General features: G+C 37.3%; 2 protein-coding genes across 3 annotated transcripts; both read right to left on the reverse strand.

The window, feature by feature from the left end:
• Positions 1–7,147: 7,147 nt before the first annotated feature.
• LOC129268277 (delta-like protein C) lies at positions 7,148–15,864 on the reverse strand. 2 transcript variants are annotated; one of them, XM_054905850.2, is made up of 6 exons: positions 15,717–15,864; positions 13,132–13,236; positions 12,274–12,393; positions 10,356–10,493; positions 9,130–9,258; positions 7,148–8,043 (listed from the first exon to the last, which is right to left on the reverse strand). In XM_054905850.2, exons 1-6 carry the CDS (start codon positions 15,862–15,864, stop codon positions 7,523–7,525), a joined length of 1,161 nt encoding a protein of 386 aa, XP_054761825.2. In that variant the 3' UTR covers positions 7,148–7,522. The 2 variants fall into 2 exon arrangements, with proteins under 2 accessions (XP_054761825.2, XP_054761824.2); XM_054905849.2 differs by having other exon boundaries at positions 13,132–13,239; positions 15,717–15,863.
• A 1,014-nt stretch (positions 15,865–16,878) lies between these two features.
• Positions 16,879–19,341, reverse strand: LOC129268791 (uncharacterized). The gene is made up of 2 exons (XM_054906289.2): positions 18,732–19,341; positions 16,879–17,739 (listed from the first exon to the last, which is right to left on the reverse strand). The coding sequence occupies exons 1-2, from the start codon at positions 19,010–19,012 to the stop codon at positions 17,115–17,117; spliced, it is 906 nt and encodes a 301-aa protein (XP_054762264.2). The 5' UTR covers positions 19,013–19,341; the 3' UTR covers positions 16,879–17,114.
• Positions 19,342–19,542: the final 201 nt, after the last annotated feature.

Consider the following 19,542-nt stretch of genomic DNA (forward strand, 5'->3'; position numbering starts at 1 on the left):
GATGATGATGATAATGGTGATGATGGTGATGACAATGGTGATAGTGATGACGATGATGGTGGTGATGATGGTGATAATGATAGTGATGATGATGATAATGATGATGGTGATAATGATGGTGATGATAATGATGATGATGATAATGATGGTGATGATGGTGATAATGATAGTGATGATGATAATGATGATGATGATGGTGATAATGATGATGATAATGATGGTGATGATAATGATGGTGATGATAATGATGATAATGATGGTGATGATGGTGATAATGATAGTGATGATGATGATAATGATGATGATGATGGTGATAATGATGATGATAATGATGGTGATGATAATGATGGTGATAATGATGATGATAGTGATGGTGGTAGTGATGGTGGTAAATGTAAATGTGGTTAGAGTGATCATGATGGTGGTGATATGATGCTGCTGCTATTAACGATTGTGGTAGTGATGGAGGTGATATTTAAAGAAAAACAATTTTTTTTTAAATGGCATGTGCTGTGTACTATACATGAATATACTAATACAAGGAACATTCCAACTCTTGACTAGAATATTGATGATGAGGTTCTGGGTAGCGATACTAGTAGTTATGGCGTTGGTGGTGGTAATGATGATGATGGTGATGATGATGATGATGGTGGTAAATGTGGTTGGAGTGATCATGATGGTCATGATATGATGCTGCTGCTATTAACGATTGTGGTCGTGATGGAGGTGATATTTAAAGAAAAACAATTTTTTTTTTTTAATGGCATGTGCTGTGTACTATACATAAATATACTAATACAAGGAACATTCCAACTCTTAATTGATGAGGCTCTGGGTAGCGGTACTAGTAGATAAGGTTTTGGTGATGATGATGGTGATGATGGTGATGATGATGATAATGATGATGGTGATGATGATGGTGATGATGGTGATGATGATGGTGATGATGATGATGGTGGTGATGATGATGGTGATGATGATGACAATGGTGATGGTGATGACGATGATGGTGGTGATGATGGTGGTGATGATGATGGTGATGATGATGGTGATGATGGTGATGATGATGGTGATGATGATGGTGATGATGGTGGTGATGGTGATGATGATGGTGATGATGATGGTGATGATGATGGTGATGATGATGGTGATGGTGGTGATGATGGTGATGATGATGCTGATGGTGATGATGGTGATGATGGTGATGATGATGGTGATGATGATGCTGATGATAATGATGGTGATGGTGGTGATGATGGTGATGATAATGGTGATGATGATGGTGATGACGATGATGGTGATGATAGTGATGGTGGTATTGATGGTGGTAAATGTGGTTGGAGTGATCATGAATTCATGATGGTGGTGATATGATGCTGCTGCTGCTGCTGCTATTAACGATTGTGGTCGTGATGAAGGTGATATTTAAAGAAAAACGATTATAGAATAGACACAATTTGGCCAAAGTAAACGAATAGAATTTTACAGAATAGTTCTCTTTTTATTGCAAAATCAGGTCAGCAACAAATAAAATGGCAAAACAACAGTTTTCTTTTCATTATTTACTATAGCAATAAAGAACAAGGTGTAATAGAAGAACATGAATAAGTTGGTTATTTCAAGTTCAGTGTTAGTGTTAGAAGCAATATTCAGCATTGAATCGTTAAAAAATTATCTAAATCAAATTACTGATATCATTCAACATGTAAAGATATTAAACACAAAACATTGGAAGGTCAACACCAAACATGAAATTGCCCATTTTCCACTTAGAAAATACAACCATACAAATGTAACTTTATCGAACATAATTATCAGCATTTTAGTAAAAGTAGTAAATATAATCACAACATATCTAAAACAGAAGATTTCATTGCATTTTGTCAACAGTAACTTTCGTCAGAAAGATATTCATTGCATTTTGTCAACAATAACTGCCATTCAACATTATATAACATATAAAATCGCTAGATAAACTCATGCTAAGGACACGCACTACTGCTTATTAATCAATAATATTGCATGTTACGTATCTTGTGCACGTCAGCATTTAAGCAAGACTCCAAGTCACACATAGCTTTTTGTGAAACAGCCCCCTGGGGCCCGTAACATAAAGCTTAGCAATGATCGTACAATTTTCTACAATTGATTGCATTGACTCCAATGTACAATCAATCGCTGATTGGAGTGTTATAGACACAGTGGATAGAAGAAGAAAAGAAATGGATAGGCGAGAAAGTGGAAATTTGAGAGGAGTGTAATCTTTCTTGAATTTCTTTTCTTCTATCCACTGTTTCTATAACACTCCACATGGTGTACCGTAAACCACATCAGCTATTGTACATGCCACCACGCAAACCTTCAAACAACAATGTACAATCTATCGTGAAAATCAAGCAAATGATTAATCCCTAACCTTTGTGTTATGGGACACTTGTGGGTGATTCATAAAGCTGTTCTCAAAGTGATGCAGATTTTAAAGATAAACACATTTCATTCTACTCCCCCTTATTAAAGGTCAAGTCAACCCCAGCAAAATGTTGATGTGAATAAATAGAGAAAAATCAAACTAGCAAAACACTGAAAATTTCATAAAAATCGGATGTAAAATAAGAAAGTTATGGCATTTTAAAGTTTCGCTTATTTTTCACAAAACAGTGATATGAACAACTCGGTGACATGCAAATGAGTCAGTCGATGATGTCCATCACTCACTATTTCTTTTGTTTTTTATTGTTCGAATTATACGATATTTCATTTTTTACAGATATGACCATAGGGACCGAGTTGACTGAATCATTTAGTATTAAGCAATGCTAATATCCCATGTTCAGGGAGGAATTGATCACTGTTTTACTTGACAATGAGGAGAAAATTTGAATATTTCATATTTCATATAATAAAATACAAAGGAAGTAGTGAGTGAATGACATCATCAGTCTCCTCATTTGCATGCCAACCAGGATGTGCATATAACTGTTTAGTGAAATAAAGCGAAACTTTAAAATGTCATAACTTTTTTATTTTACATCCGATTGTGATGAAATTTTCAGTGTTATGCTTGTTGGATTTTTTCTTTTTAATCAAATCAATTTTTTGTTGGGGTGGACTTGTCCTTTAAAAGAAGATACACAGTTGTGGTAATGATCTCAAAATGAGTTCAAACAAAATCCAATAAAATGACCACCCAAGTGTTTGTACATATAAATAAAAAAAAATATGTGCCAAATGGCTCTGGAGAAAAAAGTGTAATTGATGAGAAATTAGCAAAATAAGCACAGAATTTAATATAATGTCAGGTATTTCTTCCAAACAATATCAATACACTGTCCCACATATGCTTTTATGTGTTAGCGATCATCAGAATTATCGGTTTTTCAGCTAAGATTTCGTTATTTCACAAAGATAAGTTTATATCAACGTACCAGAACTAGATATGATATTTTGGCATTTAACCTTGATTTTAAAGACTTTCTCATAAATAATGTTTTGCTGCAACTACTTTCTTTTACCTTTAACGAATGACTGAAACATGTTCTAAGGTGCAATGTCAGCTACATAGGGGTACATCATTTAGCGCAAGAAAGAATCACCAGTCTTGAATAAAGTTATTCATAACTTATCAACAGGTTCATGATACAGCCTCCAGGGATCTGTTTCATAAACCTTCTTACACTAACAAATTTACAATAACAGTTAAAAGCTACTGAAATCCTCTAATCTGATTGGCTGATAGTGAATGTGTTATTATAACAAGTCTTTATGAAACGGGACCCAGGATTTCATTCATCACTGATACTAGGAATATTTCATTTTTTGCTTTAATTGGAAAAAAAGCTGAATCATGATCAAATGAATATAAAATATTCTATCCATAAATTCCATTAAATTCAAATCATAAAATATAATTTCAGATTCAGAACTACTATAAATGCTAATATTCATTTTCAAGTTGCAGTGTAGCACACAAACTTCATAGAGATAGCACCAACAGATTACATGTACATTTAAAAGAATACAATACTTATATATACATCTAGCACTTCCCGGAAATGCCAATATTCATATTCAAATGCTGCAAAATGTTTTATTAGGTCTAGCCTATCTTACAAAAAAAATCCAAGTCCAACCTAGCAACAAGTTGATTCAATTTTTACAGCGGAGCGACATGTACAATATGCTTATTTTTCTACTTTGCTTTAATAGTTATACTTGCTTATGTAGCACTTAACGCTTACTTTATATCTCGGTCACATTTGCTCTACGGCGGCCGTATGGCGAGTCGAAAACAGCCGTTTTGACATTTTTTGTACCAGCTAAATATAGGTGGTTTGAAAAAAAATGAATAAAACGGCCGTTTTCGACTCGCCGTACGGCCGCTATAAAGCAAATGTGACCGAGGTATTACTAGAAGTTTCTAAGCGCGCTACAGTAATGCAGCACAATTACCCAGGCTTTAGCAGAGCAGCTGGTGCACACACTGTATTCACGGAATAAATTCCTGCCAAGTATCCATTCACATTGCTGATAGAAACATGACATGGGATTTGAACCCACGACCCTCTGTTTGAAAGAAGGGAGGCAGATCAACTTCAAGAAACAAAACAAACAGTGTTTAGATTATCATATTCTTATTTCAATCAACTTACTGTTGGATTGGACGTGACCTTTTTCTATCTATAAAGACAGATTATGCCCCCAAAAATCAAATTCAAATTGGAATTGGTTAGTTTGCAATCGCAAGCCCACGGCCTGTTAACACACATTACTTTAATATAATTGTATGTACCGGTGTACAGAACATTGAGTCTAGCAAATTTTGAGACCTAATTGTTGAATAAATTGTCGATAGAAAGGGTCTGTCTCCGCAGACTATTGTCAGTATATTAAGTTTTGTCGTGTGTGGTAATACTCTCTGCAAATACACATGTATATACATACTTTCTAAACTTTACTTTCCGATCCAAAGGGGTATGTCTTACTTAGGCCTGTACATCATCTGCATTTATAAAAATATGTAAATTAAAGTATTGTTAATACATCCCTACCCCCCCCCCCTCCTCTCTCTTCCCCCAGTCTGCGGGCACACACCTTTAGTTTTCACTATTCGCATAGTGCATAATGCAGAGTCTGAAGTAGTGAGACTAGAATCACTATGTACTGTGGCTGCCTCTACCAAAGACAGACAGATACTTTGGAGCCTAGACTTCATTCTAGACATAATTGGTTTAAGTGTCAAATATGGTCTTTACTTACAGATTCCCCCCCCCCCCCACCTTACCCCAGCTTTCTTGGTAGCTACATGTACATCCTTCTACCCCACTGACATTTTCTTTTCTAAAGCTTAAAACCAGCACACAACGATAGCAACATACTCCAGTTTAAATATCATACAATATATCAAACTATAAACGCCATCTCTCTAATAGTCATTGAATATGCTGCCGATATACCATGTACATATATGAAAATATAAACTTGTCATATATTTCAATAATTTGGTCCCTTTCGCTGTAACATGTACAATGTCTATTAAGTAGACAATAATAGCACACATTTCAAAATTCTATCTTGACTTTCTTTATTAGTCTTTGATTGAATACATGTACTTCATTATCTATTTCCCTACTTAGCTGAATACGATATAGGTACTATTTTATATATGGTCAATGGGTTGTTTTAAAGTATGGTTCTAGCACTAATGAAGAGTTTTCAGAATGGTAAAAACGTTTTCAAAATGTTTAAAAACATTTTTTTTTTACATTCTCCAAACCACTCATCTCAAACAAGTAAATGTTGATATTACAGGGGAATCTATCCTGGGTCATAAAATAATCAAATCAGAATGGTGAACGTTTGAAAGAAATCGGACAAGCAATGAGAAAGTCACAGTTGTTTTCAAATTGAGAAGTTTGACCACAGCTTAATTAGGACCAGAGTTTAACGGGAGTTCAGAGGCCCATAACAAAAAACTTAGCAAATGATCGTAGAACAATTTTTTACGATTGATTGCATTGACTAAAAATGTACGATCAATCGTGAAAATCAAGCGTACGATCAATCGCTAACCTTTGTGTTACGGGACCCAGAATACAGGTCTTGGCATGAAATACTGACATTGCTTGAATACCATTCTGAGTTGAAACAAAGTTATAGTGCTGAGATGATGTTGACGATTAAAATATCAGATGCAGCAATGGGGGGGGGCAATACTTTCTCCTCAACCAAAATTCCTAAATTCTAATCTGAGATGGATAATTTTTAATTGAAATTTGGAATAAAAAAAGAGATGATATTGTCGATTTTGAGTTGATAATTACTGAGGAGGGGCGATAGTGCAGCGAATGGGGGGATCAATACTTCCACTTTCATATCAATTTCTAATTTGAGATGGAAAAATTTGAATTGAAAGCTGGAATAAATAAGAGATGATTAAGTTGATTTCGAGTTGACGAAAGAACATAATTATAATAGCACCTTTGCATCATGGCTCTCCTGGCCTTAGAGTACAGTATGTAGGCATTCAGGTGGCACCGGATTGCTCCCAGGGAATGGGGAATGTACACATTGTGCATGTGTGTGTGTGTGTGTGCAGGCAAGTGTGTGATTACTTTGTTTTTTCTTCACTTGATCAGACTATTACTCTCGAGTACTACAATCTTAAAACAAATGATAGAAAGGGTATAGTTGAGTTGACTTTGGAATGAGAACGAGTTTAGGAGATGAATAAACTATGCTGCTTTAAATCAATTTCAGCTTTTAAGAGTATTTTTTTAGTTGTTTCATAAAGATGCCTACAAACACGGCAAGTTTAATCCCATTTCATTATTAGAAACTTTTCAGTAAACCAAATTTGGCCTCTATTTATATTTTTTTTAACTTTTAAATGTAAAGTTTCAAACAATTGTAAATTGGAAAAAATAAATTTCTCTTATTAAGAAACGAAAAGGCAGTTTTCTCAAAAGTTCCACATGTACCATGTTACAAAACCATGGACTATACAGATTCCTCATATCATCATGCTTCACTTCGAATGCCAAAAAGATGCATTTAACTGAAAATTTCTTTAGTGTATGCAATAAAATAAGCCTAATTACATACGCCTAATGTACAACTGAAACCTCTTTTGAGAATATGGGCCAAAGAGTTAAGGGACTTGGTATAAACTATAAAGGGTATACAAACATAAACTCTACAAAAACAACAGAAATTAAATGTACATTATTTCAAACCCTGACGATATCAAAATAGTCAATGTGCATTCAATGCACATTATGATCAGATAAGTACTGAATTTTGGTACATACGTAATACCTTAAACCTTTAAAATATGAACATCCTATGTCATCTTCGGTCTTTTCGTCCGATCGCAAGGTGGACATCACCGGGTAAACCAACACAGCCTGACTGATATCAACAGTCAGATGACGAAGGGGAATCCCCAAAAGGAATTCTGAATCGGTATCTCTTGAAATGAAAGCAGGGCCCGCAAAAGGAACCACCTCCATGGGATAGCCAATCAAAGATCTTCATACGATGGGGGAGGAGTCTCGTCACCCGCTCTCCGGCGGGAATCCGCATCCGACTTGATGACCTCCGAATATGTCGGCGGGATGTCGTTCTCGTCGCCATCGCGATCCTTCGACCTGTCCCTGTTGGAGAGACGCCCCGGCCCACCCGTCATTTCGAGCGTGGCGAGCAAAACGTCCGGTTCCCCCGTCACCTGGTCCCCGCTGCTCAACGGGTATCCGACCAACCCGTTGACCCTCGGGCACCGGTGCGGCGGTAGGTGATGACAGAAATTTGCATGCTGGGAGACGTGATACGGCATACTGATGGCGTCGCCGTGGGCATTGAGCGTCCAGCTGACAGGTGAGTAGAACCGGCGCTGCGAGCTACGGACACGACGGAAGTAGATGAGGAGGGTTACTATGACGACGGTCATGAGGACGGTGCATGTGATGATAAGAAGGTTGGAGCCCCCAGATGGAGATTGAGCTGGTTTAGGATCCTGTTCTGGAACATCCTGTAACTGTGTTTCTATTGCAAAACAAGAAAAAAGAACAACACATACATGTATTATTACAGGGATCAACCATGTAATGTAATGTAATGTAATGTAATGTGTGTGGAAGGTTTGTTTTAATTTTGTACAGTGCTAAAACAAGTGCTTCTTAATAAGGTACATTTTTATAACAGATTTGAATCTGTTAAGTTTGTGATTGATCTGATATCACGAGGTAGGATGTTCCACAATGTTGGTGCTATTTTCCCAGAGGCTCTACCACCAAAGGTCTTGGATTTTACATGCATTTCAGAGAGAAGATCCTTTGATCTTCACTAAGTCACAAACCATGGGGAAATCATATCTATGGTGTCTTACGGAATTTGAAATAGGTAAAGAGACTTGCACATTATTCTCCGTACGTCATGCAAGCCTGTAAGACCAATGTGGCAAAAATTGGGTAAGTATGATTTCAAAAGAACTCAGGATAGCAATTTACTTTGGGTTTTCAAAGTTTGCAAGACCCCATGTCCTAAACTTTTATTATCCTCGACTCTCACCTGGTTATATACAATATGTGAAATGACTGATATAATTGTTTGATAAAAAGAAGGGTGTTATTGCATTTTTTTTTTAGTAAGGGGGTACAGAATCAGAGAGAAAACTCTTGACGATTATTTCTTTCTTATAAATGTTATTGACTGTAATATGAATACCTTAATTCTCTCCTAATCATAATTTGAATTATGATCACTCCCTGTACATATGTCACTCTATAAACCAACTTTATATAACTGTTATCATCGTGACCTATTGTAATTTGTTGAAGAGTTTCCTTCACGTGTAATATGCAAAAAAAATTGAATAGTGTGTTATTCAAGCTACAATATACAGAAGAAATAGTGAGTGAGTGATATCATAGATTCCCTCATTTGCATATCACTGTGTTGTGCATGTCACTGTTTTTGTGAAAAGTAACCGAAAAATTTTTAAATGTCATATTTTTTTTATCTTTACATCAGATTTTGTTGAAATTTATGTTGTGCATGTTTGATTTTTAAAATTTGAATTCAAATAAAGCTTTTGTTGGAGTGAGCTTCCCCTTTAATCTTGGAACTTACTGCAGTTAATTTCATCTTCTCCTTTTTGGCAGTCTCTGAATCTATCGCAGCATTTGTAACGTGGAATGCATGTCATGTCCTCACATTCAAACTCCCAGATTGCACACTGTGAATTAGGCTTCATCGATGCTGCAAGAGGAAGGTAGCATATTAAATCAAATAATGAAAAAAAAAATACATGTATCAATCATACCAATACAGGGGAGTCTGTGGAAAACTGGGGACTCTAATATACAGCATGTATTGCACAACCTGGGCCCCGTAACACAAAGGTTTGCAATCAATCGCTAAATACCAATGACCAATCAAGATCATCGTTGCACGTGCAATCTGTTTAAAATACTGTCCGGGAACCAATCGGTGCGGTTCTTTCATACTTGCAATTCATCGCAAACCTTTGTGTTTCGGAGCCCTGGTCTGAGAAACTTATTCTTTCAATGGACTTGGAGACTCACTAAACCCTAGCATAAAACTATGTTAAAAAAGAGTTCTCTTTCTTGTTACCATTTGCGCCTCTACAGTTACTTTAGCTTCATGAAAAGTAAAATCCATCAATTGACATTTCACATTGCCATCAGCTATATATAAAAAGACAAGTCATGTATATAATTATATGTACATCATACATGTAACTAGTGGCCAATATATCACATCAGTGTATTCCTTAAAACATGAATCAGACACAGGATTGCTTCTGTGCTGGGGGTGGGGAGGGGGGGGGGTGTTAAGGGACTTGGACCATTGTATGAGCACAACTTGTTGATCCCTGTACAATATGCATAAAGGCCACCGCACACCTTATGACCCGACTGGTCTACGACTGGCTTGCGACTGAGTAAGGGGAGATGTGACGTCAGAGCTCTTGTCAGCTTGAGAGTCGCAGACCGGTCAGAGACAAGTCGCAAGGAAAATTGTAAGGATTTGACATGTCGAATCCTTATGACTGACTCGCAAGCTCAATCTAACTTCCAGCCAATCAGACAGCAGAGTTGCACGACGCGTATATGATATACAACGCACATAAGCTGTAGTAAGTCCCATTTTCTCAGTTGCTATGGCAAAAAGCAAAAAGCACACACATGAGCCGCAGACAGCATGGTAGTAGGATCGCAAGGTGTGCGGTGGCCTTTAGAAATACAGAATTCAGTAAGCATAAAGAAACTAAGGAACCATTGTAATGAGTATGCATGTACTTCCTTAAAGAATATGAAGGAGATACTACTTACAACACGCTATTTCATCACTACCATCAGAACAGTCTGGGATCCCATCACATAGGGACTGTCCAACAACGCAGGAGCCATCTCTGCACTGGTAATCACTGGAGCTACAAGACGTCGAGATCGGAGGGGAATCTGGCAAACCTATAGAATAAAAAGAAAATTAAATAAGGGTTGTAAATATCAGTGCTTACATGTACAAGGAGAACATGACATAGAGCCTTCTACAGGCAAATGCATTTCCGTGCTTATTCTTGAACATTTAGACTCTTGCATTTGGAACATGATGAATATCATCAATATTATTCATCATACTACCACTGTCAGGTATTTATATATTTACATATATATTATTCTGGGGGGGGGGGGCAGGGGGGTCAAATATGAAAAGAAAAATAATAGTGGGTACTAGGTTTAGGGACAGTGATTTTCCGTTTCTAAAAATTGCCTTTTCCGTTTCAGAAAATCTCGAATTCCGGTTCAGCATGTCTGAAAACGGAAATTCTGTTTCCCCATAGACTCTGTGTACGTATGAAAAAGTGACAATTCCGTTTACATAGAAAACCAATACGCAATGAGTAGCGCGATGTCAAAATGCTAGCGTTGGTCAAAATTTGCATCTACCAATGTGCTAACATCGCTTTAAAATCCATTTTAATCGAAGAGTTTCGAGCTCAAAAACTATTTAGAGAAACATAATCAACATTAATACATCCTCACCTTTCATATTATTAGCATTATTTTATGGTTACATGGGATTTTATTGCTGATTTGGGGACTTTTCGGACATCGTTTTGAGCAGTCAACAACTTCTGCCTATCCGCCATTTTGGATTTGTTGAATCACCGTGATGTATTATGACCGAACACAGAGGGCAGCAACACACGGCCGTATTCTGTCTTACATGCGGACGTCAGTGTAAACTAATTTAGATACGATCGAGTGATGGTGGGGCTCGAGTGTAGTTACGATGTGTTGATTGTTGTTGCAAAGTGAGATCGTGTTTTTTTCAGTTGATATTCGTATTTTGTTGAGGATTTGGGATTAATTTCTGTTGATATTTTGTGCATTTTGAGAAAAAACAAGTTTTCCTTGATTTTCCGTTTGAAAAGCCACTTTCCGTTTCAAAAGGCCGATTCCGTGAATTCCGTCCGTTTTCCGCGATCGCGGAAAATCACTGTCCGTATAGGTTTCACTAGGGCCTGTAAGATTAACCAATGAAAGTTTGTTTCTTATAACAGAAAGGAGAGGGTTGGTTGATATGAAAGCTCTTTGAGTTTTCGATCTGTTTTTCTTGTCAAAACAAAACTCCTCACACATACGTGTGGGGTGGTATATGTACATGCCCACAATAATCGAAGGGAGTTCGAAGGTTTCTCAGAAATGAGTGTCCTCTGCTTACAGTATGGACAATGTTCCATTATCCAGTCTTCAAGAAGCTCTGGGGAGTATTTTATAAACATTTCTGTCCAACGAGCTGTCAGATCTGGCAACTTTCCTTGCTTTTGATTGGCTGAGAAGCACTGTTACTATGGTAACTGTCGGATAAAATGTCCGACAAGTCCTTTCATGAAATGCTCCCCTGGGGAGCGTTTCATCAACATTTTCGTCCGACAAGTTGTCAGATCTGACAACTTTCCTTGATACTGATTGGCTGTGAGGCACTGTTACTATGGTAACTGTCGGATAAAACAGGTCTAGTCGGATAAAATTTCTGACAAGTCCAGTCATGAAACGCTCCCCTGGTCTTTAAAAACTTTTTTGTTTGAAAAGAGCATGATAAAAATCAGTGTAGATCGGTATATTTCCTTCTTACCTTTTATTTATTTATTCTTTTTTTTTGGGGGGGGGGTCACATCTGAATAAACAGGTTTCAGTCAAGTCCGGTCAGATTACGGCAAACGGACCATATTCTTGGACTTACCTTTGAAATTCTCACAGAATGTTCCAGTCCAGTAGAGATCACAATGGCACACATAACTGCTTCCTAGCCTCTGAAAGGTACCTCCATTTTTACAAAGCACACTCTTGCAGGAAATATGGGCTGCAAGATAACAATGGGTACAAGTGCATATTTTAACATACCTTGAACATACCTTGAAGTGCTACACTTCCATCTTCAGGTAGATAGATATTAGTGTGGCATGGTTTGAGGGGGCTTTGTAGCCCATTAATAACCCAATTTTTAATATATAATGTAGAGGGAATTTTTTAAGTTATGATAACATTAAAACAATTTCACCTTGCTGAAAATTTCAATGTTGATATCACAACATGGTCAAAGCTCATTGACCCTAAATGACCTTTCACCTTGATCATGTGACCTGAAACTTGCCCAAAATGATCAGTGATACGTGATTGCCCTTTTGCCCAAGTTCCATAAAATAGATCCATTTATTTTCAGTTATCATAACATTTCAAAAACTTAACCCTGGTTAAGATTTCAATGTCGATACCCCCAACATGGTAAAGTTCATTGCCCATAAATGACCTTTGACATGGGCCATTTACATTAGGATCAGTGGTACTTGATTGCCATTATGTCCAAGTTTCATAGGTCTGTATACTTTCTAAGTTATGAAAACATTTCAAAAACTTAACCTTGGTCAAGATAATGATGACAATGCTGCCGCTGTCAGAAAAGCGGCACTGACTATTGTCTCGCTCTGCTATGCGGGTGAAACAGATAATGCTTGTTTGGGGGATGGAAGGGTAGTGGAAGGGGTGACCTAGGCAGGGGCCTGCTTGGTCCCTTGGATATACCCCCAAATATCAAACTCACCTTGAGTGCAGCGGCATGATGCCTCTCTTGTTTGTTTATCCCTGATGCATGCTTCAAAGCTAAAACAATCACCATCGATCGTGCAGTTAGATCCAACAGGTAAAGCTGCTAAAATGTTAAAAGAGAAAATTATTTCATTAGTTTTATTTTCTTCATTTCATCAAAATTCAAATGATGTTTTGTTTAAAATCCATGTATACACACTCTTGGTAAACATGTATATGCACTTGTTTCTTTTAAAAAAATAAGTTTTCAAAATCATAATTTTTCAAATCCATTTGATAACAAATCCAAAGTTTTTTTACCTCAAATAGCCTTTGGCCTTGACTTGAACTGAACACGACTTAAAAATGCAAAAAAATATTCATGTAATTTCTTATCACAGTGAATTGATTTTAAATGACCTCTGACCTTGACCAAGTAACATTTCACTGTAAGAATATACTAGGCTTGGGCATCAGAGTCGAGTAATCGAGTCTACCCGATTCTTGTCACCAGAGTCGAGGAGTCGACCCCCATTCTTTCAAGGCCCATTACTCGAGCCTGAGGGATCTACTCTACCAGAGAACCGTTTCTGTTTTATAACAACACATAATAGCCCTGTTGAGGGGAATTCCAGACTTAGTTTATAATTGCAGGCTTAAATCATTGTATGAAAATCTAATACACAAGTTAGTTTAATGTGTAGTTGTGCCAGACCATGGCTCTCTAGACCTATTAGTGTCATGTAGGGGCTGTGTAAGTAGACTTATCCAAACAGAACATGTCTGGCTTCTTATCTACTGACCGCATAATTGCCCCCTTCAAGATACGCACTTTCAAGGTTTCAATAACAAACAAGAAACCCAAAAGGTTGGTTTTAAAAAGAGAAAGAGAGAGGAGTATAAAAAGAGGGAGTGAGAGGGATATCTTGCTAGTGTACACAGTAGCTCCATTCACTTTATGGACATGAAAAGAGCTTGGTATGTATCTCATAATTCACTAGTGTGTTAAGTGATGGTGGAGTCGACTCCTCTCGGAACCGAAGCCTTAGGTCAGAGCCGGAGTCGGTTCTGGGAAAGGTGGGAATCGCCCAAGCCTACAATATACCCATGTAATTGGGGACACAAACCGTTTCATAAATCAAAGTCTAAACAAAATAGAGACTTCTGATTTAAAAGTTAAATGGAAAATTCAAAATCCTAACAAAATGGTCAACTTTTTGCCTCTGTTTCATTAAAACAGTTGATCCTGATTGCTTTTAATTGAATATTCAGTATTATGTAAAAGAGTAAATTCTGGACTTCTTTTTTTTACAAACCTGCACATAATTTATAGGAAAACTTAAAAAAGCTTATTCATTGTTCATTTTCATTAGGAACCTAAAATCATGATTTGTTTGTTTACAATACATGTACATGTACATGTATGTACTTTCGAAAACTGACAGTTAATCCTGGTTTTGAATTACCGGTACTCTATTTTGTGATATAGGCTACCGTAATCTGACAGATAATTATATATTCATAGCTATGTTATCATATAAAAGTCTAAACCTAGAAAATTTACAATTTTATACTAAGCCAAATACAGACAATTTTTGTCAGGGGCCATGTCATTTCCTAAAAAATGGGGGGAAATAGGGGTGAAATTGTCATAACTTTGACAGGATCTATTTAGTATGTCTAAGTTTGGTTAGTATCATTCTCACTATAGCAAATACGTCCTACATCATATATGTATGTATTAATTGTAAAACTACAACAAGATGTCCACTTTATAATTTAAAAGAAACACGTAGAACTTGTTTTAAATTAATCTGCAAAAGTGCAAGTCACAATAACTGATACACCACGCAATGTTCACCTTTCAAATACGTATGATGTAAATATTTTGAAAACAGAGCAAAAAGCCAAAAAGGGACCTTGCCAAACATGTCAAACCTTATTCAAATGCTCCCATCTACAGTAATTTGACATATTAATTATTTCTATCAAAGTTATGAATGAAAAGAAATGGTGATTATGACGACATGTCATCGGTCATATGATGTGGTCTGCAGCTACATGTACGCAATGCCAATGCCAATGTCACCAATGACGGATCTCCAACTCCAATTCGCTGTCGTGATTTTCGCTGCAATTAATTAGCTATCCGATGAACAGTAACTTAAGTCTTAATCAACCAGATCTGTTATGTCTGTGTTGACTGTTAATTGTTCAGACCTATGTTTAGTTGTCCTAAGTTACTAGTCCTAAAACTCCTATCCTGAAAAAATAAATTTATGGAAATCCATCCATCTATTTGCCAATGCAATGCACAGGACTACTACTAGTACTAGTATTACTACACACAATGAACGTGTATTACCCAGAAATGTAGGGTATGTACAATTCTAACTGCTGTATCACAGAAGTATGATGATCCCTATTGGACACGTGTGCATAAGAATTACACGCGCCGGCACATGCGAATGACCTACTGCCTGACTGCACTGTGTGTACAGTGTGGTCCCGTTCCGTTCGTTAACGTTACGTGTTGGACGTTGGCTGATAAATCATGATATATGACTAATTTTTTTCGAAAAAATGATAAAAATTCATTACCAGAAATATTTGGAATCATATGATGGCAAATCCAATAGCAGCACGAAACAAACAGCTGTGTACGATTGAAAAGCCGCCAAAAATTAGCCATCTTCCATCGACAAATAAATATCTGAAGGCGAGGGTACATCAACAATAAAAACATCATGCAACGTCAACCTGTAACCCGGAAGTGCGCAGCGCTCTCTCAGTCCGTCTCTCTCTTTCTCTATCTCTCTCTCTTCGGGGAAACCCCATGGTGTAGGTGTGAAAAGCGTAATTATAAAGGGGCGGGGCAGTTAATTGTAAACGCACTTGTCATGAATTTAAGATCATGATTGTCATTTGGGATATTGATGACGTTATCAGGAATGAATATGATAAAGATATTTATTCCATTAATGTGTTGTTCATTTAATTTCATGATATAATAAAACAAAGATATTTGTTATTAATATTCCATATAATTACACAGCATTTAACATTATCAGTATCACTACTCGTGATCTACACCCATGAACACAACCAACACCCATGAACACAACCAACACCATCATCTCCATCATTATAACTACAATTATTATTTGAATTATAATCATTTTTTATTGTCACCATTAGCCTGGCATAAATTTATAAAATGTCAGTATCGTACATATACTGTTATTATCTTCATCATCCTCACTACCATCATCATCAACATCATCTGTATCATCATCATCACCACTACCTCATCATCTCTACCATTATATTTCCACCATCATAATCACCATTATAATCAGCATCAAAATCAGCCATCACCATTTTTATCATCATCATCATCATTGTGGTCATCATCATCTTCACTATCATCATTTATTAGCAGCAGCACCATTATCAACATCATTATCATCTCCAACATCTTCAACACCATAGCCATTATCGTCATCACAATCATCATCTTCACCACCATCACCATAACAATTATCGTCATCATCACAATCATCATGATCTTAATCGTCATCATAATCACCATCATCATCATCATCTTCATGCATTATCATACCATCATCATCATCCTCTTCTATCATAACCATCATTCTCAACGAAGCCACTTTTGACATCATTCTCACTCTTCGATGCAATATTGTGCACAAAAACATTTTGTACAAAAGTAACAAAAACAAAACACTGACAAATGGCAATCTGAGTGTTTTCCTAGAATTATTTCAGTTTTATTACAAGATACTAGCTAGTACAAGAGTGCAGCATAAATACATTTTTTAATGAATCTTCTGGCATCGCAGTAATCATCAATCATTATTGATATCAGCTGTATACATTAAGTAAAGAATAACTATACTTTTAACATCAACAACAAAGTCAAAATTGGCCCAACACCAACAAAAAAATGTGAACACTGAACTTGAAATCAATCAATGTTCAAACTTTATATTCATTCATCTCCTGATAAAGTGGTAAGGCAGCATCCACCAGTCTAAGGACATCTTCCGTGAGTTCTTCCCGGGTAACAGGTTTACTTGCTGAAGCCACAAACTCACTTGACGTCGCAGCATCGAGGAAAAATATTGGTACATCATGGAGTAGCGTTTCCCGGCAAGCCTTCCAGGTTTTTACAACCTTGGTTGAAGCATCCCAGCGTAGCAACGAATCACTGTAAGGAAGTCCCGTCTTTGCGCAAAACTTCTTGAGAACGGCTCCAGGGTCGGTCTTCAGGTCATCTGCGTTGATGACCATTGGGTTCGGGTCAATGTTATGCCGGACGTACTTCCACAAGCTGTGAAGGCTAGGAAAGAATTCATCAGCAGTCAGATAGGCATCGTCTCTCACGACATCGTACAACTCTTCATCTTTCGGTTTATCGCGGATGATGCAAGCTTTGCGATAGGAATGGAAAGCAGACATTGGTTCTCGAATGAGAAACACGTGCTGATATCCGGAAGGTATGTACTTGCGTAGAGTCTCGTCCCGCAATGCAACAGCCATGTCTTTGACAAGGACGAATTTACTCTGCGTTGAATCCAGGCGTTGTTTCACACTACCATATCTGCAAAGTAAAAGGAAAAAGATTTTATAAGGTTTTTTTTTTACATTTTTTAATTGTATACCATGCATTTTCAAATTAAGGATTTCTAAAAGTATACGAGTTTGAAAGAATTAAAAATAAATAATACAATAATAACCACAAAAAAATCATAACAAATTGATTTCCTGAGTTACAATCCAACGGGAAGAAAAAATCCATAATAGTAAGTCAGAAAACAAATTATTTAAATGTGCTAATTATCTTCAGTGAATTTAAAGGAGAATGAAACTCTTGGAGCAAGTTAGCTTTTGTGAAAGCAGAAAAATCAAAGAATAAGATCAACAAAACTTTGAGTAAAATAGGACTAGCAATAAAAGAGTTATGAGCATTTGAATGTCGAGATCACTAATGCTATGGAGATCCTCCCATTGGCAATGCGACCAAGATCTGTGATGTCACACGCGTACAACTCTCCCATTTGGACACTGAAAATATACCCCAAAACATCTCTTTTTGCTCATTCTAATCATATGACAAACGATTCATCAATGATATAATGTTGTGAAACCTCTGTACTTGTCATCTCATAAAGAGAACACCTCACCTTGTGATAGACTCTATAAAAGTGAGAATATAAGTTAAATAAGTACTAAAGTAATGAGGGAGTTGTACGTGTGTGATATCACAGATCTTGGTCGCATTGCCGATGGGAGGATCTACATGGCACTAGTGATCTCAATATTCAAATGCTCATAACTTTCTTATTATTCATTCAATCTTCCTCAAACTTTCAACAATATGTTTCTTTGATTTTTCTCTTTGATATGGATTCAGCTGGTTTCAAGGGTTTCATTCTCCTTTAATTATTCACACGTGACAGGGAACTTATACTATATCTCTATGCTTATAGATTATACATTTTAAATATTTTTACTTTTATTTTGCATTATCAGAGCATTTACTTTGGAGGTTGGTTGAGTGATTCTGCAAATCACATCTTAAATTTTACTCACGCAATGCGCTCAGGTTCAATGCTTGACGGCGAAACACCCAGCTGCTCCACAAACAATCTGACAGCAGCCGCAAACTCGCCTGCATTCTCAGCCGTGTACTCCGGGGGAAGGTCCTTGCCAGTGTCCGCTCGGTAGAGATTGTTAGGAATATCGCAGTAAGTGAAAGGTTCAAACCAAACTTCAATGTCCTTGATAAAACTCAAACATTTCGTAAATACGGTTGAGAGAGTACGGGGATAACACCATAATATGACGCAAACTTGTCTACTTTCTTGCTCCATGATTATAATGAAAAATGCTACAATAATGGCAGAACTCACCGCCCACCGATCGTCGACACCGTTTACGTCCCCGATCTCATATGGGCGCGCCTCGACATAGTACGGTACATCCGTCCCGATCCCCCAGCTAGGGCAGGGCCCCAGGGCAATCACCCAATCAGGAATAATACAGTACCCCAAGATAATCTCCCCCTGGGATAACTACACCCAGGAGAACTACTAGCCCCCGGGCCAGCCCCAAGGACAATAACATTAAACCCATATCAACACCCCTATAGCTAGCTCCCCATATATTTCCACTCCCTATAACTGCATGTAGCTTCTCTCATGCAGGGATTACACCCCGGTCCCTATCTTGCGGCATCATCATGCGCAACGCCCCCTCCCAAGGTCAAGGATACCCGTTACCTCCTCCCAGGATTGTGCAGTTAGGGATACTTACACTTCGATTCTCACAAGCCCCCCCCCCCCTAAAAAATACCTCCGAGGAAAATTACTCCGGCCATAATTATATATAGGCCGGATCATCA

This window comes from Lytechinus pictus, chromosome 9 (assembly GCF_037042905.1).
Source record: "Lytechinus pictus isolate F3 Inbred chromosome 9, Lp3.0, whole genome shotgun sequence".
Classification (NCBI taxonomy): domain Eukaryota; kingdom Metazoa; phylum Echinodermata; class Echinoidea; order Temnopleuroida; family Toxopneustidae; genus Lytechinus; species Lytechinus pictus.

What these genes read in the sequence shown, in the direction of transcription:
- LOC129268277 (XM_054905850.2), bottom strand. Translation starts at nt 15,864, where the DNA reads ATGATGTTTTTATTGTTGATGTACCCTCGCCTTCAGATATTTATTTGT. An exon ending in TATGATTCCAAATATTTCTG is followed by an intron (nt 13,237 to 15,716) that starts GTAATGAATTTT and finishes ACATTTTAGCAG; the next exon opens with CTTTACCTGTTGGATCTAAC. An exon ending in AGAAGATGAAATTAACTGCA is followed by an intron (nt 8,044 to 9,129) that starts GTAAGTTCCAAG and finishes GTTTTGCAATAG; the next exon opens with AAACACAGTTACAGGATGTT.
- LOC129268791 (XM_054906289.2), bottom strand. Translation starts at nt 19,012, where the DNA reads ATGGAGCAAGAAAGTAGACAAGTTTGCGTCATATTATGGTGTTATCCC. An exon ending in ATTGAACCTGAGCGCATTGC is followed by an intron (nt 17,740 to 18,731) that starts GTGAGTAAAATT and finishes TTTACTTTGCAG; the next exon opens with ATATGGTAGTGTGAAACAAC.